Source organism: Eurypyga helias, unplaced genomic scaffold (assembly GCF_000690775.1).
Source record: "Eurypyga helias isolate BGI_N326 unplaced genomic scaffold, ASM69077v1 scaffold3588, whole genome shotgun sequence".
NCBI lineage: Eukaryota > Metazoa > Chordata > Aves > Eurypygiformes > Eurypygidae > Eurypyga > Eurypyga helias.
In genome coordinates this window covers 30,760-48,126 of record NW_010267378.1, presented here as the reverse complement: position 1 = coordinate 48,126, position 17,367 = coordinate 30,760, and the positions used below count along the sequence as shown (strand labels likewise).

General features: G+C 40.5%; 1 protein-coding gene across 1 annotated transcript in view; it reads right to left on the bottom strand.

Annotated features, from left to right (window-relative positions):
- Positions 1-1,330: 1,330 nt before the first annotated feature.
- Positions 1,331-17,367, bottom strand: part of LOC104513880 (dipeptidyl aminopeptidase-like protein 6) — a gene marked incomplete at its 5' end in the record, with an annotated part of 40,039 nt that continues 24,002 nt past the window's right edge. The window contains one exon of the mRNA XM_010157380.1: positions 1,331-1,653. Within this exon, the coding sequence (XP_010155682.1) occupies positions 1,488-1,653 (166 nt within the window). The remainder of the gene's footprint in view (positions 1,654-17,367) is intronic.

Below are 17,367 nucleotides of genomic sequence, written 5' to 3'. Positions count from 1 at the left end.
GTTGTGACTCAAGGTATGGAAGTTCACAGCAAAATTGTGTTAAAGAAAGGAAGATTCAGGTGTGAAATTGAGAAAATCACTAATGCAACTCGATATTAGCTTTCAATTAGCAGATGTAGGCTTTTGCTTTATGTTGTGAAGCTCAGTCTGTTACACTGAAAATAGAAAAAGCCAGAGAACAGTGAAGAAAAAAAATGCTGCTCACTTTCTTTCTTTGCCACGTCCTGAAGGCAGACTCTAGCTGTTGAACATAATGTGTTGTCAACTGATTGTACACTATCAGCTGACCAGAAGCCCAATTACAAGAACACATCAGTCTTCACAAACAAATATAAAAGAAAGAGTTTGGTCAGCATCGGATCCCAATCTCTTGTGAATCAGTACAAACTGCTCAGCAGTGATCTGCTGGGCAGCAGACTAAAGAATTTGACATGGCACATGTTAAGAGGATGAAAGTGGGGCAAGTACATATGTGCAACAAGAACAAATGGACTCCCTGGAAGTCATTTTGGATAAAGGCAAAGGCTGCTGCATCTCCACTCCTATCAGATTTGAGGTCGATGACTCTCTCAAACCCAATTTTCCTGATGGAGCAGAGGAGAGACTTTCCTCATCCTGTATCTGTTACATTTCCTCCAACCTGATTTGTAGACTGGCAATGATAATGTCTTCCACTGCTGTTTTTTTAAATCACAAATTTTGAAAACAATCTAGTTAAGGACACAGACAAAAAAAAAAAAAACCCACAAGAGAGCACTGGGGACAGGAGACATCTGCCAGATTTTCTCAGATAATGAGTTTTTAAAGCTTATTTTTTCATATAAAATTTCCATATCAAAAAAAGCCTTTCCATTTTCTCTTTTCTTGTTACAGTAAAAAGAGTGTTTGGCATATGCAAAATCTTAATATTGGATTTGCACCAGGAAATGAAGCCAGGGTATCTGGCCAGGAAATACATGCTCTGAAAAACGGGCAAATCTAAGATGGCAGTGGCCAAGAGACAAAATACTGTAGATGTCAGGATTTTTGCAGCATGAAAGGCTGGATGAATCACAATGAATCCCTGACAAGTGTTTTCTTTTAAAAGCCTGCTCCAAAAAGTTTCCAGAAAACACTTCCACTTTTGTCTATTTTGCAAATCTACAGGGTAAATTCAGGGCAACGCCGTTATAGAGATGTATTCTCCAAACAGGGCTGCTAATATTAAAATGTTCCTAGTGTCAAGTTTACAAATGGAAGATGCCTTTGTGAAGCAATGATATGCTAACTAAATCATACTATAATGTCTATAATCTGTCCTGTGTCCAACACTGGGAGAAGCAGGTGCATACTCTCAAAGCGCTTTCATAATGTGTTCTTTCTCTGCATTTTTAGACACCATTACTTTGCAGTAATTGTATATATTTGGGAACTTTATAATGAAATGACATGATAAAACAATCCCCATAAAGATGTTAGAAGCTACCTAACAGGTTTCAAGAAACTAATCAATAAAGTATTATTCTTTCTTTAATTCCAAACAATAGCAGCATGGTCTCTAAATTCATTTGCACACTTGTTCTTTCTCTTACCAGCTGTTGCCCTTTTGGACCCCAACCAGCATACTGAAGCTTTGCATTGCTGACCTCGGGGGGATACAAATTCTGGGGATCCCTGGAAAAAGAGAAAAATAAGATTTCAACTTCAGGAATGTCCTTATTTAAGCTGGTTCACACCTGCTTCAGAAATCCACCATGACATCGTACAGCATCTTTCAGCTGAAATAATCTAATATTTAGTGCCAGATTTCAGTAGATTTTTTTTATCCTAAGGCAAGCACTACACCAGTAGCAAGTGCTGGTAAGATCAAGTATTTAATTGACAACTTCTGTTTCTTATTAATATGAACTTAAACACATTAGTTCCACTCCTGACTTGCCTAAGACTTAAGAATTAGTCAAGGGTGGGCAAACAAAGTAATTCTATTTATCAGCACTGATGATGTCCACAAAGGGTAAAAAATAATTATATTTTTGAATCATACTGACAGAAGAAAAATATAATTTCATCTTCTTCACTTCATGTGCCTAATAATTTTCCTCCAAACATGATGTCATTAAGTTTTAGCAACTGTATAACAACTGATATGCTTGGAAGGGAAAAGTTCTTATTAATACTAAATATCTCATTTTTTTAGAAAATGTTTTCTTGTTCTTTCATCCATTACCTTCACTTTGTAGCAGCACATCAGTGTGACATAGCAAATGCAATATAGAAAAAGGAGGCTTTTTTGGTAAATGTCAAGGCAGCCTAATGTCATTTTATCACAGCACAGACAGCATTGCCTTAACTGTATTTATACTCAGCACAAATAATTACATTACATATTCTGAAGTCACATTGCTACAACTCCGTGTACAGCAATATTCTACAAACAAGAACACTAATAAAACCTGTATGCAGTATGCGTCATTAGCAGATCCCAAGCCACTTTAAAAAGTAAGGGTCCATCACTGGTCTACAGATAGGAATAACAAGGCAAATTGAGGCCAGCACAACCCCAAAACAGAGAAGAGAGCCAAAGTCTGCCTAGTCTTTATGCAAAAGGCCTTCTCTACCTGTACAGTTTATGCCTTCATTAAAGGCAATGTTTTCTAGACCATGTTTTCAAAACAGAACAAAACTGTATGCGGTAATTAGACACTAACCAAATTATGTTTATTGCCCGTTTTGTGACCTGTTGCTGTACCACAGTACCGCTTTGGCTTTGCCCTTTCAGGCATGTTCCTGCTGCACTGAGGCTTTTGTAGCAAGTCCAAAGACAGCAGGAAGAGGAGTGGTTAGAAATTGATTTTGCTCAGTCTTCCCAATGTGAAAAAAATAGTCCTTCCTGTGAACTCCTGTTCAAAGGCCAGCTAGAATCAAGGCACACCCTGGATGAGAACACTGATGCCTGGAGTTTCCCCCTCCATAACTCCTGAGGCTGGAACAGCAACTTCTCTCCTGCCAGAAGGTGTGTATCAGTGGTCATAAACCATAACCCATAATGTCTGCAAGGCCCGTGGACCTGATGAGACATTAAAATGCTCAAGATGGCAGACCTGAAGCAGATGGGATCCATTAGCAAAGTGGAGGGGCAAGAGTAGTTTCTTGAGGCACAAACCCTTCAAGTACTGCAAGGTGCCCAGATAGAGCTTTTGGCTCTATAGGCACTGAAATCCATAACTACTGTTGGTGGAGTAAAATTGTATCATTTCTTCTCATGTCTTTTAACAAGAAGATGTCTTTGTGGAAGGTATGGATATGACAACACATAACTCCTATACTGAACTGCTACTAACACCAGCCACAAAATTCCCATTCCAGCAATAGCCATACAACTACTTCTCATATTTTCAAGCTTGTATCCATTAGCTCCTTAAGCTTCAAGTCAGCAATTCCTGTTAAGACTTAATCTCTTTTGTTAGCTATCTTGATTATCTTAATAGAGAGTAACTTCTGAGTGCAGGAGGGAGAGAGAAAAATAGTGAATTAAATCAAAACCTGTTATGGGAGAAAAAATAAGTACTTCACTATTTGTCAAATGAACTATCAAGATCTTGGGGTTTTTTATCCATGGTGACAAGAAAAGCAAGATATTACAAATAGAAGAGGAAATACAATCCCTAAATAAACAGATTATACATATTGTAAGAATTCAAACCTGTAATGCTTCAGATAACACGGGTGGAGCTAAGGGACAGACATACTAATTGCAGCCGATAATTCAGACAACAGCCCAGAGTAGTCCTGTCAGTTCTGCTTACTACATCACCTTTTAGAAGAGGAAAACTCTAACGCCAATGAGAAATGCTACATAAACCATCTTTGTAGCTGATAAGGCAGAAGGAAACTTACTCAATTAGATCTACCAACAGAGAGCTCTGCTGTAGACAAAAAAGCAAAGTCATCTTCCCTTTCTCTGGTATGGCTGAGAAGAGACAGAATTGTACCTCCTGAGTTCCTTCTTAAGTTATTCAGAATGACTGGGAAACTTCTTTTGTAGCAAAATCTTGTTTGCTTGCCTTGAAACTTTTACAGAATTGTATATTGTCTGGAGGTGCCTGATTTCCAAACCTAGTTACCATAAACTGCCCCTATAATTCAGTGTGCAATGGTGTGAATGTCCAGGTTGTGATGTTAGACCACTGCAGGTAGTGGGTAGCCAGACATCCATCCTCATACTGTGAGTTTTTCTTTTCTACCACAGCTATAAAAGCAGTCTGTGAACCTACTTTACCCCAGCAAACACTCCTGAGAGATGGACATTTTCCTCTTAGTAGATTTTGGCTTGTCCCTCACCTCGTCTGAAGAGAATCCTCTTCCCTAGAGTAGCAACATTCACTCTCCCACCTGCAGGAGACTTCAGTGTCATGTGCAAGGGGTTGAGAAGACATCCCTCCTTGCCAAGAAAGGCAGTTTCAGAGAAACTGCAGGAATAATATGGAGATGGGCTGTATTAGCAGTGGCCAAGGGAGACTGGGCTGTCAGCAAAGCCTGAAGGTAGCAGGAAAATGGATTTCACCGACTTGTGAGCCCTACTGTGAAAGACCATATTCCCACACGCTTACTCGGGCTATGTTGGGTGTGTGATCTGCAGTGGAATACGCTTGGACTCCCTCCCAGCCAGCCCAAAGGAACCCCTTTACAAACCCACTATGTCACCTATAGAGAGAGCACGAAGAGTTGCCTACACAACTGCTCTGGGTGGGATGGTCACAACCCTCCACTGCTCTCTCCAAGAAAGCTCTTAGTGATCCTCAAGCTGAAAAACCCATTGAGGAGCAGCTATCAAATACATTTCTGATCATTTCATACTGTTCTGGATCTTCAGTCCTCTTCGATAAAAATCTCTTAGGGGAGTCAGTCCAAATGCACACCTATATCACAGGAGCACTCTTCCACTTTCCAAGTGCTGCATAAATGGGATCTCATGCTGGTCACCTCCTTCTGGGAGATATGTTATTGCTGATAAGATACATTCCTTCATAAATACATCTTTGCTTCTCCTCTGAAAGAGCCTGCTTAAAGGTATTCTTTATTTCTTCTTGAATCAATCAATATCATGGGTCATCTCAGGCTCTCCAAAGCACCAGTGTTCCTCACAGACCCTCATAATTAGGCCTTGGTTGGATCTGAGCCTTCCCCTTGTGAGATCATTTGTGCAGAATGCTGGCTTGGAAACGGGCTATTCTGCAGGCAGCCTGTATATCTCCTGTTATTGGTCTGCGTGAAGAACTAGGTTCACTACATCCTCATACCTTTTTCACTATTTCCTTGAGGAAAAGAACTTTAATCTTCATTTCCAGCCAAAGAAATAGCAAGGCCTTATTAAAGGTTGCTGTTATTTCTTTCACCTCTTAAAATGATTGATTTTGAATCCCGGGAAAGAAGGGAGTAATAATGTTGTTTTAGGCCAGACAGAAGATGGAGCAGGTGCTGTATAAACTCTTCCGCATTAAGATGACATTGTCTGGAGCTGAGGTTGTTAAATTGCTGCAGACACAGCCATGATTTCAGCACAATGTTAAAAAAAACATTACTGCCATAGTAAAATGTGAAACTTGCTCATTTAGATGAAGCTTTCTGCCAAAAAGTCTCCCCTCAAAATTTCCGAATAAGGAAAATTCCTGAGTGCAATTAATGTGCCGTCCGCCAAATCATTTTTGCTTGTCATTTAGATCAGAACATCTGTGTAGAATAAACCAAACTAATCAATTGTATCAGCTTGTCTGGCTTTGACCTTAAAAATTACCATGATTAATGAGGAACTAGTTTTAAAGAGAATCATAGAATCAGGTATTGGTTTTGCTGAAATTTTTACATCTATGTGTTCCCTCTTCTGACATTGCTTCCTATTCTAAAGACCAATTTCCCTCAGAGACTTCATGGCACCAAGTCTTTCCCTGAGCATAAACATGACAAACCTTTCTATATAAAGTACTTGAAAAGCAACTTAAAAAACAATAGAAATTTTCCACTGTAATTGAGGGAGAGGCTTCTTTTAATTCAAGAAAAATATTTTATCATGCCAGACTGAAAAAGTCTAAAACTCAAAAAAAAAGCAGTCAAAGTCCGGGTATGGTATAAGCTGTTTTTCTAAGGTCTGTTTTAATAAATTGTAATTTTAATTTTAAATACAAACAATACGGTTTGCATGAAAACTCTTTGCACACGCTGTCAATGTGAGCAAAAATGCAACAATCTGCACCAAAGGCTGCTCTGAGCTGTCTATCCTCAAAACAAATAATCAAAACTATATATATGAGCTGGAGTGAGTTCTTAAGAAGCTTTGAACTCTTTCTTAACTATGCCATAATTTTGGAAAATATAGAAAGTATATCAAGATTTAAGTAGTATATGCAAAGAAGTTGAAGAAATATAGTTAAAGGAACGTGTGGGAAAGGCAGAAATATCCTCTTCTGTTATTTTCATCAAGCCAACACTGAATATTCTGAAAGACAACTGCCCTAAAGCACATTAGCTCACAGTACTCCAAGACTTTTTTGTGGTTAACTATAAAAAACCTATCTAAATTATCTGTCTCAGCACCAGAACTTTGTGTCTTCACATCTACTTCTAATAACATAAAATTGTACAGCAGCTTAGATAGATTTCTTCTTCCTTAGAAAGAACAAAAGAAAAAAGAGATATAAACCATCATGTAAATCTGGGAGGGTTATAAACAACTGGAAGCTTCATAATATTTAAGAGTTTTTGATGCACAATGAGAAAAATGCGCATCAAAGAAAATTTAGAGAAAGAAATAAAAGCATAGAAAACATGTATGTTCATAAGTGTACAAAGAACCACAGATAAGGACTTGGAGAAAGAGGGAAAGATTTCCAAGAAGGAGGAATGCCATTTCTTGAGAAGAAAAAAAATGCATTCTTAAACAATTAAATTACTTGTTTACTTCAGTATTCACCAAGGAGAAGAGGAGACAGGTGACATTAAGAAAATTGCTTCCCAGGAGATACACAGCCCTGCAGAGACTCACAGTGAGATAGAATAAAATAAAATACAAATGGGAATCAAAGACTTGCCAGAACAGATAATCAAGAAATCAGACTGTCAGAAGGTGCAGCTGAAAGAATCCTCCCGGAATTCTAATAAAAGTGCTTAAATAGCTGGGGAAGCCTCTTCCATTCATCAAGGCTCATCCGCTATTAAATATTTAATGCATATAAGCACAAATACACACATTTTCCTTGCAGCACTTTTCAGTGAACAAAGGTTGAAGGAGGTAATAAAAGCAATTTGAAGTTATTAATTTCAACTACAGATACCCATCAGATCATTCAGCTGTTCTTAAAAACAACTGAGCTCACCAAGCATTTTGTCCATGATGAATGGATTGTATGAATTTAGAGCATAAAACATAAACTAAGGGAATCTAAAACATTTGTCTCTAATTTAGCGATCCAGTCAGATGAAAGCCAACAATATGAGCTCAGTGGTCTGTTTGATTATAGTCTGCTGTGGCTGTGAAGCATCCATCAACATAATATTTGGTACTGGGCCTGCAAAATCTTGCACAACACTAATACCACTTTAAAAATCAATCACTTGTCAGAAAAGGAGCTACCATTTTCCATTGAGAATTGTGTAAAAAGATGGCACAGACTTGCTTTTCTAGTGAGGGTCTACAAAAACTGATGTAAAAATGCAGCAGAGACTCATACACAGCCAGCAGTCAACAGTAGCGTAGGCTGCAGGACTACAAGCCATTGATCAAAATCTCTAGGTTTCCCTGAGTAAGCAAACAGTAGAAATTTTCCCTAGATATTGGTAGCATTATTTTTAAAATGATGACATTATCATGTTTTTCATGTGACCCCTCTAAATCATAAATGACAGAGTGAATTCTTACTGCACTTTTTAAAAGAACTTATGTTCCTGGAGTCATATTTTGTCCCCTAAAGAGACAATGAGAGGTGATAGCACTCAGGTGATAAACAGAACCACTTAAAAGTAATTTTCTCTCACTCGTGTAATTTTCTCTTACTTTACAGAGGTTTCCCAGCCAGCTCTGATCTCAGATCTACTCAGGGCGTGAAGTAAGACACTGGATTTATCAGGATTTAAAGTCTATTTATCTACAAGGTAGGCATGGAAAAAAGGAAATCTAAATATTTGAATGTTATTAAGAAGGCTAGTCAGAATCAAAGCTATCCAAAGATCAGCTATCCAAAATACAGGTGGGGAAAAAAAAAAAAAAGAAAAACAGGTTGAAGAGAAATAACCCAGTAAGCAGTGAGGTGTTTAAGAATGAACTGGGAAGATCTCAACAATAATGAGCCCAGGTTGAAAGTACATGGTTCTTCAGAGCGACTCTGCCAGTCTGCAGGAAAAGATGTTTATGATGAAACCTTAGCATTTTCTGTCCAGCTGACCTTGTCTGACTTCCCAACTCTAATAAAAATATAGCACCATGATGTGATGCCTGCAGAGAGCAATATGGGGTTATTAGTACATCAAATGAGATGCAGCTGCGGTCTCCTGCTACTGGAGCCAGAAGCACCTCGTTACAATATGACCGCACTGGACACTAGGTCACACTTTTAATTGGGGCAAGAGATTGATTCTTGGGCTTGTGCTCTAAACCAACCTAACAGTTTGTGTTTCTGGGTTTCAGACAAAACCAGAATGTCTCAGTATTCTCCGTGTCTTTTTAAAAACTATGAGTCTTTGAGCAAATCTTATTTCTCCTTATGTCAACATGATAAGGAGATCTTGGAGGTTTGTGCATAGGTTCTCAGGAATATTGAAACACACTATTCTTCTAAACAGCCTCTCCCCACACAGAACATGTCCTCCTCAGGTAAAATAAACAAGGCATATACTTAGTAGAGCCATTATTTCCATTTCTTATCAACAGTGACATGATCACTATTAAGCAATACCACAATTATCCTGATTTCAGATACAGTACAAAAGTGGATTGTAAAAATGCGTATTTAAAGGAATAAAATACCACTCTATCCCTACAGTTCTGCCCAGTAACAGGGATGTATAAACCTCAATTACACATGCAAGAGGAAATGATCGAGTTTGAAATGGGGTATAACTTCTGCCTTCACAACTCTGCATATGGAAGGTCCTTTCCGCTATGTCCTTCTCATGTGTGGCATCGGAAAGCAAACTTTTCTATTCTTGTCTTATCTCTGCAAATTTGCAGTGGACCATTCAATAAATGGCAGGTTACGGTAAGGAGTGAAGAGCCACCAGGGCTGGTGTGACACAGTCTGGCTATCAGCCTGGGATTATATCACCTTTGCCATAAAGAGACTTTCTCAGTGGCTGCTGTGTCAAGGAAAGCTCTGGCTTTAGCATCCTTTCTCCACCCAAAGGCCCTTTCTTGCACTTCCTAAATTTTCCCATTCCTTTCTTTCCCATAGGTTCCAAGCTCCTCAGGGGGGCAAGAGGCCTATTTTGGGATAAGAAGAGATTTTCAGCCTATTCAATTTTGTCAGTGCCTACCTGTGAAGTGGTCACAGAACCAGGTAGCAAAGATGAAAGGGAGATCCAGAACACCACTGAGGTGCACAAGTGCTATGGCACAGACTGCTACGTGTTCCTCAGAGGTGAGGCACAGATCACTATATAGTCCTCAGTGACTGGGCACAGGTCTCTATATAGCCCTCACTATAAACCTGAGCCCAGACCCCATTAAAATCCATAACAGCAAGGAAATGACCATAATCTTGCAGATTTGGTTCCTCAAAACTGGCCTTTTTTCAGGTGCCCACAAAAAATTGAGTCTGTGTTTTGTAACATGCAGTGTACGCTCCTTGTGCTGTGTAATCAAACCACAATGCACTGAGAGTTCAAGTAGGCTGAAGGAGTTTATCAAACAACCACAGCAACAAATAATCAAAGTCCGGGATGCAGAGCATCTCCATGTCCCAATAGCAGTGGAGCAAAAATGGTCCCTTGCAGGATATATGTTTCCTGCTCTTATTTAATGGAAAAACCCTTAGAACCTTAAACATTAGGGGGAAAAAAAAAAAAAATGGTCAGCGTTGGGATTTGCAAGTACCTTGCGGCAGTGTCTATGGTTTGGAGGCTGACCAATGCCTGGGGACTGGAAGTTCATTTGCACTGAGATGTGAACATTTCCTACTCCAGGTAAGTATCTCATCAGTAAAGCACATTTTAATCAAGGATAGAATTTAATAGGAGCCCTGTCTCCATTTCAGGTGGTGCTGCCTCAAACACTACGGGAGAGTTTGCTTCAAACCTACAATTTTTTTGCCTCGATGAGCCATAAGCTATTGACCTTTTCTGTAACACAAGGAGGTTGGTTGCTGGGCTTTTCTCTGCTAAACTACTAACATCTGCATCTAACTATTAATTATCCAAGAACTGCTTTTTTTTTTTTTTTCCCAGTCTCAGCAGTCATTACTCCATTTCTTAATATCAAATCCTCCCATCAGGGGACTATTCATTATTATTATCATTATACATGGTTTCTAAGATGTCCACCCACATCACAACTGATTCTGGAAGAGGGAAGCATGTGGTAAGAACTGCTTTGCCTACACAGGAAAGGAACATTTCACATTAAAAATGCTATGCAGTGACCCACATGGGTGAGTAAATGGCAAATCCCCTGGGGAAATGATACGGTGTTGAGCTGCTGAAGCGGATTTCCTCCCACCAGCACAGCCAAGAGTACTGCCTGAACTGCCTTCCAAGGCTGAGCTGCTTTCAACCTGCCACTGCTTGGACAGGAGTGATGATCAAATAACAGCTTTGCTTAATAAAATGCTGGCTCTTTCTTTTTAAAGAAGTACGAAGTGTATTTGAAAGCAATAAGCTGGTATGTGATGTAACCACTTGTTCTAGGGACTTACAGTGTTTAATTCGGATGATTATAAAAGCAAGATGCCCAGCAGTTCCATCAGGGCTTGAACCAAACGTCAGTAAACTCAACTGAAAATTCCTATCCATTTCAGAGGATTTAAGGTCAGGCTCCACAATCAAGCTATGAAGTTTAACTATTCCAAAGGCCAGTCTTCTGTTGGCAAAATACAACTGAAAAAGCATTTCGCATCATGAGGATGTTGCCATTTATTGTCTGGCATAAAAGCTATCACACCATGCAGCAGAGATGCCTTAATGAACTATATAAACTATCTCAAAAAGATGATAAAAGCTATGGAATGATATTTGGTAAAGAGGAAAGAGAGACAAAAAGTAGCAATAGCAGATTCTTCATGAAGTGCAGAATATATTTTTCTACTTATTTAACAAATTTCACATTGTTATTTGATTTTACATACCTTTTTGTAAGGGTTTATTTCAACCTCTGTATTTCATTGTTGAGGGAAAATATTCAGTTCCTCTAAGTAAAATTTAATTAGCTGAAAATAGACTGTTAATTACAGTATTTTTTCCTCTTAAAATAAAGTGTGGGCTCTAGTACAAGTTTATAAATGCTACAGAGTGAAACTGTGCAGCACTCTACAGTAATTATCATATACTGCCTCTTGTGATATTTCTTTCCTTGCTTTGCATATAGGGACACTGAGGCATGAGAAGTTTCTTTAATGCTACAGAGAAGGGGCATAACAGGACAGAAAAAAATAAAATAGAACAATCTTGGACAAAGGGAGAAATGTCTGCAGCAGATCCAGTTCCCTGAAGTTTTTTTTTTAACCATTATTTTAAATAATGAAACATATTTTCCTTTTAGTGTGAACATGGAAATGGGAGCATGTGCAAGGAAATCCTTGTTGTCTTTCAAAACATTATACAGGAGGGTATGTACCAACCTGATTAAATTTTTTCTAATTAACTTTAACTTCTTTCCTGCCAGTAGCTTGTATAAAAGGGACAGGAACATCAGTGAGAGCTCTGCAGAGATCTACAGACAGCACTTTGAAAATTTACTCACAGAGAAGCACGGGCTCAGTTCCTCCTCCTGTTATCACTTCTGTGGATCTCCAATGCACATTTCCACTTACTCCGCTCATGGCACTTTTCTTGAAGTTACCAGGAGTTCAGTGGGGGATGCGTGTAGTACTTCCCAGCCCCTCAGCAGCGTAGGCAGGAATGGCGGAACTCAGCTCCGCGATTGCTTCTGTGATCTACTCACCATGTTCCCCTGACCACACCATATAAATTTGGGAAGAAATATGGATTCTGCTTAGAAGTAACTGTGTACAATTCCCTCTTTCCCATACACAAAGCCAATGAGGAGTGGGAATAAGTGCTAATTTTTTCACTGATCCCTATAAGCATATTTGGAAGCTCCCATGGACACGCCCCAGCTGGATGTGCTAACACCATGCTCAGAGCTCAGACAAGGGGATCGGCACTAATCCCTGTCTCTTAGCTGTGCTCAGGGGGAAACAGTGCTTGGAGAACTGGGTGAGCGCTAGGAGGTCTGAGGATGTTTTATGTATGTTTTATGCTGGGCTTTATTTTGGGGAATGCAAACAAAATACAGAACTGTAAAAAATAAATGTAACGTTCCTGCTGGCCATAGCAAATAGTTAAAGATAGAAGTGTCCCCTTGGATATCAATCCAAAATCAGCTCTAGCTTAGGACCTGCCTTGCCAGATCAAACCAGTGGTCCAGCAGCACGCACTGGTGTGACATGACCTTAACACTGGTGAGGGAAATCCTGCCGCAAGGTTGGGGAAACACCCTGGTCAGTCACGGCCTGATCATGAAAACCCTTAACAAACGAAGCTTTTTCCCCTCATTACAGTGAAGGATGTCAATGACTAAGATCATCCACAGTAGACTCAGTAGGAGCCGTATTACTAAAACCCACAAAAGAATAAAACAATTTTTGGTGGCTGGATTTCATAAGTAGGTTGTTGCCTACATTGTACTGATAATTTTTTCTTTTCTAAAGTTAGGAAAAATAATATTAGGAAATAACTATATGGTATTTTTATTCCACTTTTTCCCAGCACCTCGCATGACATCTCCCCGTTCCACCCGCAGATGCTATCACAGCACCTATCAATTACACCTAGCTGGCAAGTGCAACGGTGGGGCTACGAGAGGAGCTTTGCAAACACATTTATAAAGCAGTCAGCTTTAAGCAGCTATCGGCAGATGTATCTGAAAAGCAGCACCATTCAGAGGAAAGGAGATGGGACGGTACGGAGATGGTTGTACCAGGAAAAGATAAGGAGCAAGCCCAGAGGCTCCTTCCACTAGATGGCACCCGGCGCCAACATCTCAGTTTTGGGTGAACAGCAGGAGAAAAATGGGTGACATGCAGGAAAGCTGAACTGAACATGACCTCCCTACATACCTCAGCCCAGGAAAATGAGAACTGCAGGTATTAGCCAGCTCCCCCTGTGAAAACTGAAAAGCATGGGCCATTGGAAACAGAAGGCAAATGTGGTAAAAACTGTAGGGGTGTCTAGAGTTAAGCAAGAGGCTGTGAGAAGGCTGAAATAACAAAAAAGGAGAAATTAAAGCTCTATGGTAAATATCTCTGCAGGGATATTTACTCTTTCTTCTACCTCAGGCTTATTTGCATTTTTAAATAAAAACCTTTGAGTCTATGTCATTGGCATGTATTAGGTGTCCCGTGGAGAGCCAAATTGTGCTGCTATTCCTTATGTGGGGAGCTTACTTCTGCAACAGCTCTCATGGAAAAAGGTTGCAGTCCTGCACCGTGTATAAAATATAACTTGTGAACATATGTGCTAAGGACATGCCCAAATTGGCTTGTCAAACTTACGGAGAGCTTGGCATGAAATCTGGAAAATGCTGGTACGAGCCCCTTTTGACTTCAGACACAGCCTGAATCTGGAGAGTCTGCAGAACACGGCAAAAATAATTAGAAATTTCCCTTTCAAAAGCAATTTCAACTGGCAGATTAATGTCATGTTATTTAAAAAGTGATGCCACAGATTAGATTAATTGGCTTCCTTATTAGTTAGTCTCAGCAGGGGTGTAGCAAGAGCATAAGTGGTACAAAGCCTGGCCTTCCTGATGAGGCAGATCAGAGCTGAGGATGAGGAACAGGGTAGAGAGAGCACAGGGAAAGTCACACTGTCACAGCCTGTTTCTAGGGCTGAGTGTTTAATGAGCAGGAGTGATATTGTGGAGGGGAGTGAGTTTGTTCATCAGCAGTCACTGCCTGACTGCTGATTTGGAGGTACCCAGGCATCACAGGCACACACCGATGGGGCATAAAGCCTGTCCCGACTTGCAGAAGAGGATTAATGCATGAAAACAGTTTGTAGAAATGGCAAAGGGGTTGTTGATCAGTGCCAGTCTCTTTTGTCCTTCATGTTATGATCAGGTGGAGGGCAAGGATGCTGCCTGTGTGTTACAAATTTTATTGTCAGCAAAGAGCCTGGAACATCAAACTGAACTGAACTTGGTCCTGCCTCCAGCACTCTTCATCCACACACATCCGTCAGAGTGATATTCCTATTTAAATACGTGATGAAGAGATTTTTACCTCTTCATTCAACAGAGGCTCTACCTTCTGTTGATGCATTTCATCACCTAACAGGTGATGCTCATCTCATCACGCTCATCTGCTACACTCCTTCCTCTTCATGCAGCCCCCTAAAACATATGCAGAACTCCAAAGGTATGATAAATGCCCTTGCTCCAGGGAAATGGTAGTGTGCCATGCTTTCCACCACTCACAGGCACCGTGACCACCTGAAAGATCAATGCTATTGTGACTGTACAATATGGTTTGCAATGCCTGTAACATACCTACAGCCTGAACCACTGTGTAAACCATACCTGTATCAACACGAAATGCAGCAATCCTTCCAGCTCTCCTCTTGCCGCTGTATCATGCTGTGGGCTCACCAATGTCCAACACACTTAAGTGCCTTCTAGCACCCTCTCACTTCCCAAATCTTCCTCTTACACTGGATACTTCTCTGACACATCCAACCCTCCAGCTGCCTGCACCACTGCCCAACCAAACACAGAGTGCAACGTGGAACACAGCTGAGCGTGCAATATTGTTGAAGCTGGGGGGTACGAGAACTTGGTTGTCAGGGACAAAGAAAGACCATGTGGTAGTAGCAAACTGCCTGGACCTTTTTTTCGCATTCCTAATACATACTATGCATGATACTTCTTTTTTTTTTTCCACCTTTGTTTTGTCTGGAATAGAGCTGTACTGTCAGTCAAATGTTTTTGCTCTTAGCCAGATTTACTGCAGATACAAAGCTTATGTGTTCATCATGCTGCTCAACACCCTTTCAGCCCACAAGCTAAACAGACTTATTTCCAGAAAGATGGAGTTTTCAAAAAACAAATAACTCCAGTAAGTTCCTGGGGAGGGGAAAAAAAAAAAAAAAAAGGCAAAAATGAAGACCAGATTGATGCAGGGAAGGAAAGAGACTTAAGAAGTGTGCAGGGTGTCACCCTGGGATACCAGAACTCTCCTGAATGCCATGTTCCAACTGTACATGGAAACAGCTTAGCCTCGAGCTCATGATTTTTGTGTGGTAAGTCAATCACAAGGTACAAACTGTAGGGAAGTAGGCCTCACAGGCTCCAGGGCCCACAGATTTTAAAACATGCATGTCTCTAGTACAGATCTTTTCATACAAAGTATTGTTTCTCTGTTGCTAGGTAGAAGCCAAAGAAAGTTATTTTGTTTGGTTGGTTGGTTTTTTTGGTGGTGGTGGTGGTGGGTTTGTGGTTGGTTTTTTGGGGGATTTTTTGGTGTGTGTTTTGTGTGTGTGTAGGGAGAAGCGTGCTGAGACAAATCCTTGAGGAACACCTGAATGTATCTAGTATTTTTATGCGGAAAAAATGTTGAGAGATGTGTTTATACCTTGCCATTGAATCTGTACATCTCTATTCTTAAACTTGCTGGTTATAGTACCAAAGAAACAGGATCAGAAAGAGGGCATGGGACTCAAAAATGTAGGTGTTGCAATGTCTGACTTGTAGGACTTTGGCCCTTAAAACATCATTCCTGTGTGAAGCAGTGAGGTCCCCTGAGGACCGCCCAGTGGGAAGGCTGCTGACCCACAGTACACAGGCATAGTGGGAGCTGCCTACAGGCAAGTTCCCAGTGAGGCTGTGCGGGCCCCATCCCCGCAGGTTTTCAAAACCCAGTGGATAAAGCCCTGAGTAACCCGCTTTGAGCAGGAGATTGGACCTTAGAAGAGCCTTTCCAGCTGGAGTTACCTGGATATCTTTGATCACCCTGTGTATAAACCAGGCAGACCTTTTTTAAACTTTGCAGGTTTTGCCAGTTATTAAAAGCATCCAAAGCATCTACTACCTCTTCAGCTATAATCTATAGAAATGACAACTCAGTGAAGAATCATAGCAAACACTGAAATTATATGTTTTATAACGAGTCATGTGCAATGTTCTACAGAAATGGCAGAGCACAGTGATACTGTCCGTCTTTACCATTCCCGCACGGTTATCACCAGTAAGGTACATAAACCACACAACCTGGCATCAGCTTTCTGGCTTTTAGCTTTGTATTTATCAACAATGTTTTGAGGAATTCTGCTGTGCAAGGGAAATGCTGCTCTGAAACTCTATGTATCATCATACGCCTACATAGGTCTTACTGGTACGGTGGCATCCCATTCCTGACCAGGTGGGTCAGTCCTCGAAGTATATAATAAAAGGTATCTTTTAAGGGACAAGCAGTTAGAAACTGTGGGCTAAACTCTATAGAAACAAGACAGGTGAGATGAGAAGGTGACAGAGTTGGAGCTGCAGAAACTAGCAGCACCACAAAGACAAAACTGAGAAAGGGGGAATTAAATACCCTGCAACTGAACAAAGCTAAAGAATGATCCCCTCAAGCTAACTGATGCCTACATTAAACACTGAGCTATGTCACGATCTCCAGTGGATCAGGGACCTAAATGAAGGAACACTGTGTGATAGAAGTTAATTACTTGTAATGACAAATAATCTTTTTATGCTACAAGTTTTGGGTAAAGCAGTATGCTTTCATTAAGTTCATAAATGCTGTGTAAAGCCTACACGGCATTCTTGTTTGTCTGCACTTATCTCGCACTCTCTGAAAAGATAAACTGTAAACCCAAAAGCTCTTAGCTTCGGTGTAATTGTGAGTGCATGTATCTAAGCAGCATTAGGATCCTGGGACTACTGGTCTACCTGCCTTCAGATGGAATGTTAGAGCATGTGTATGAAAGGAACCTGCCAAGAGACCTAAAACTGAAGGGCGATGCCTCAATTCTGACCGAATTTAAGGGACTGAACACCCCTGGATAGATCCTCTGACAGTGCTCTGGTGAGTGGCCAACCACGACTCTCAGCCAGATGCCAACACATCTATATTCTAGCCAAAAACTTGAAAGCTGGAATATGAAATTCATGTAGTCTGACTCTCCGGGGAA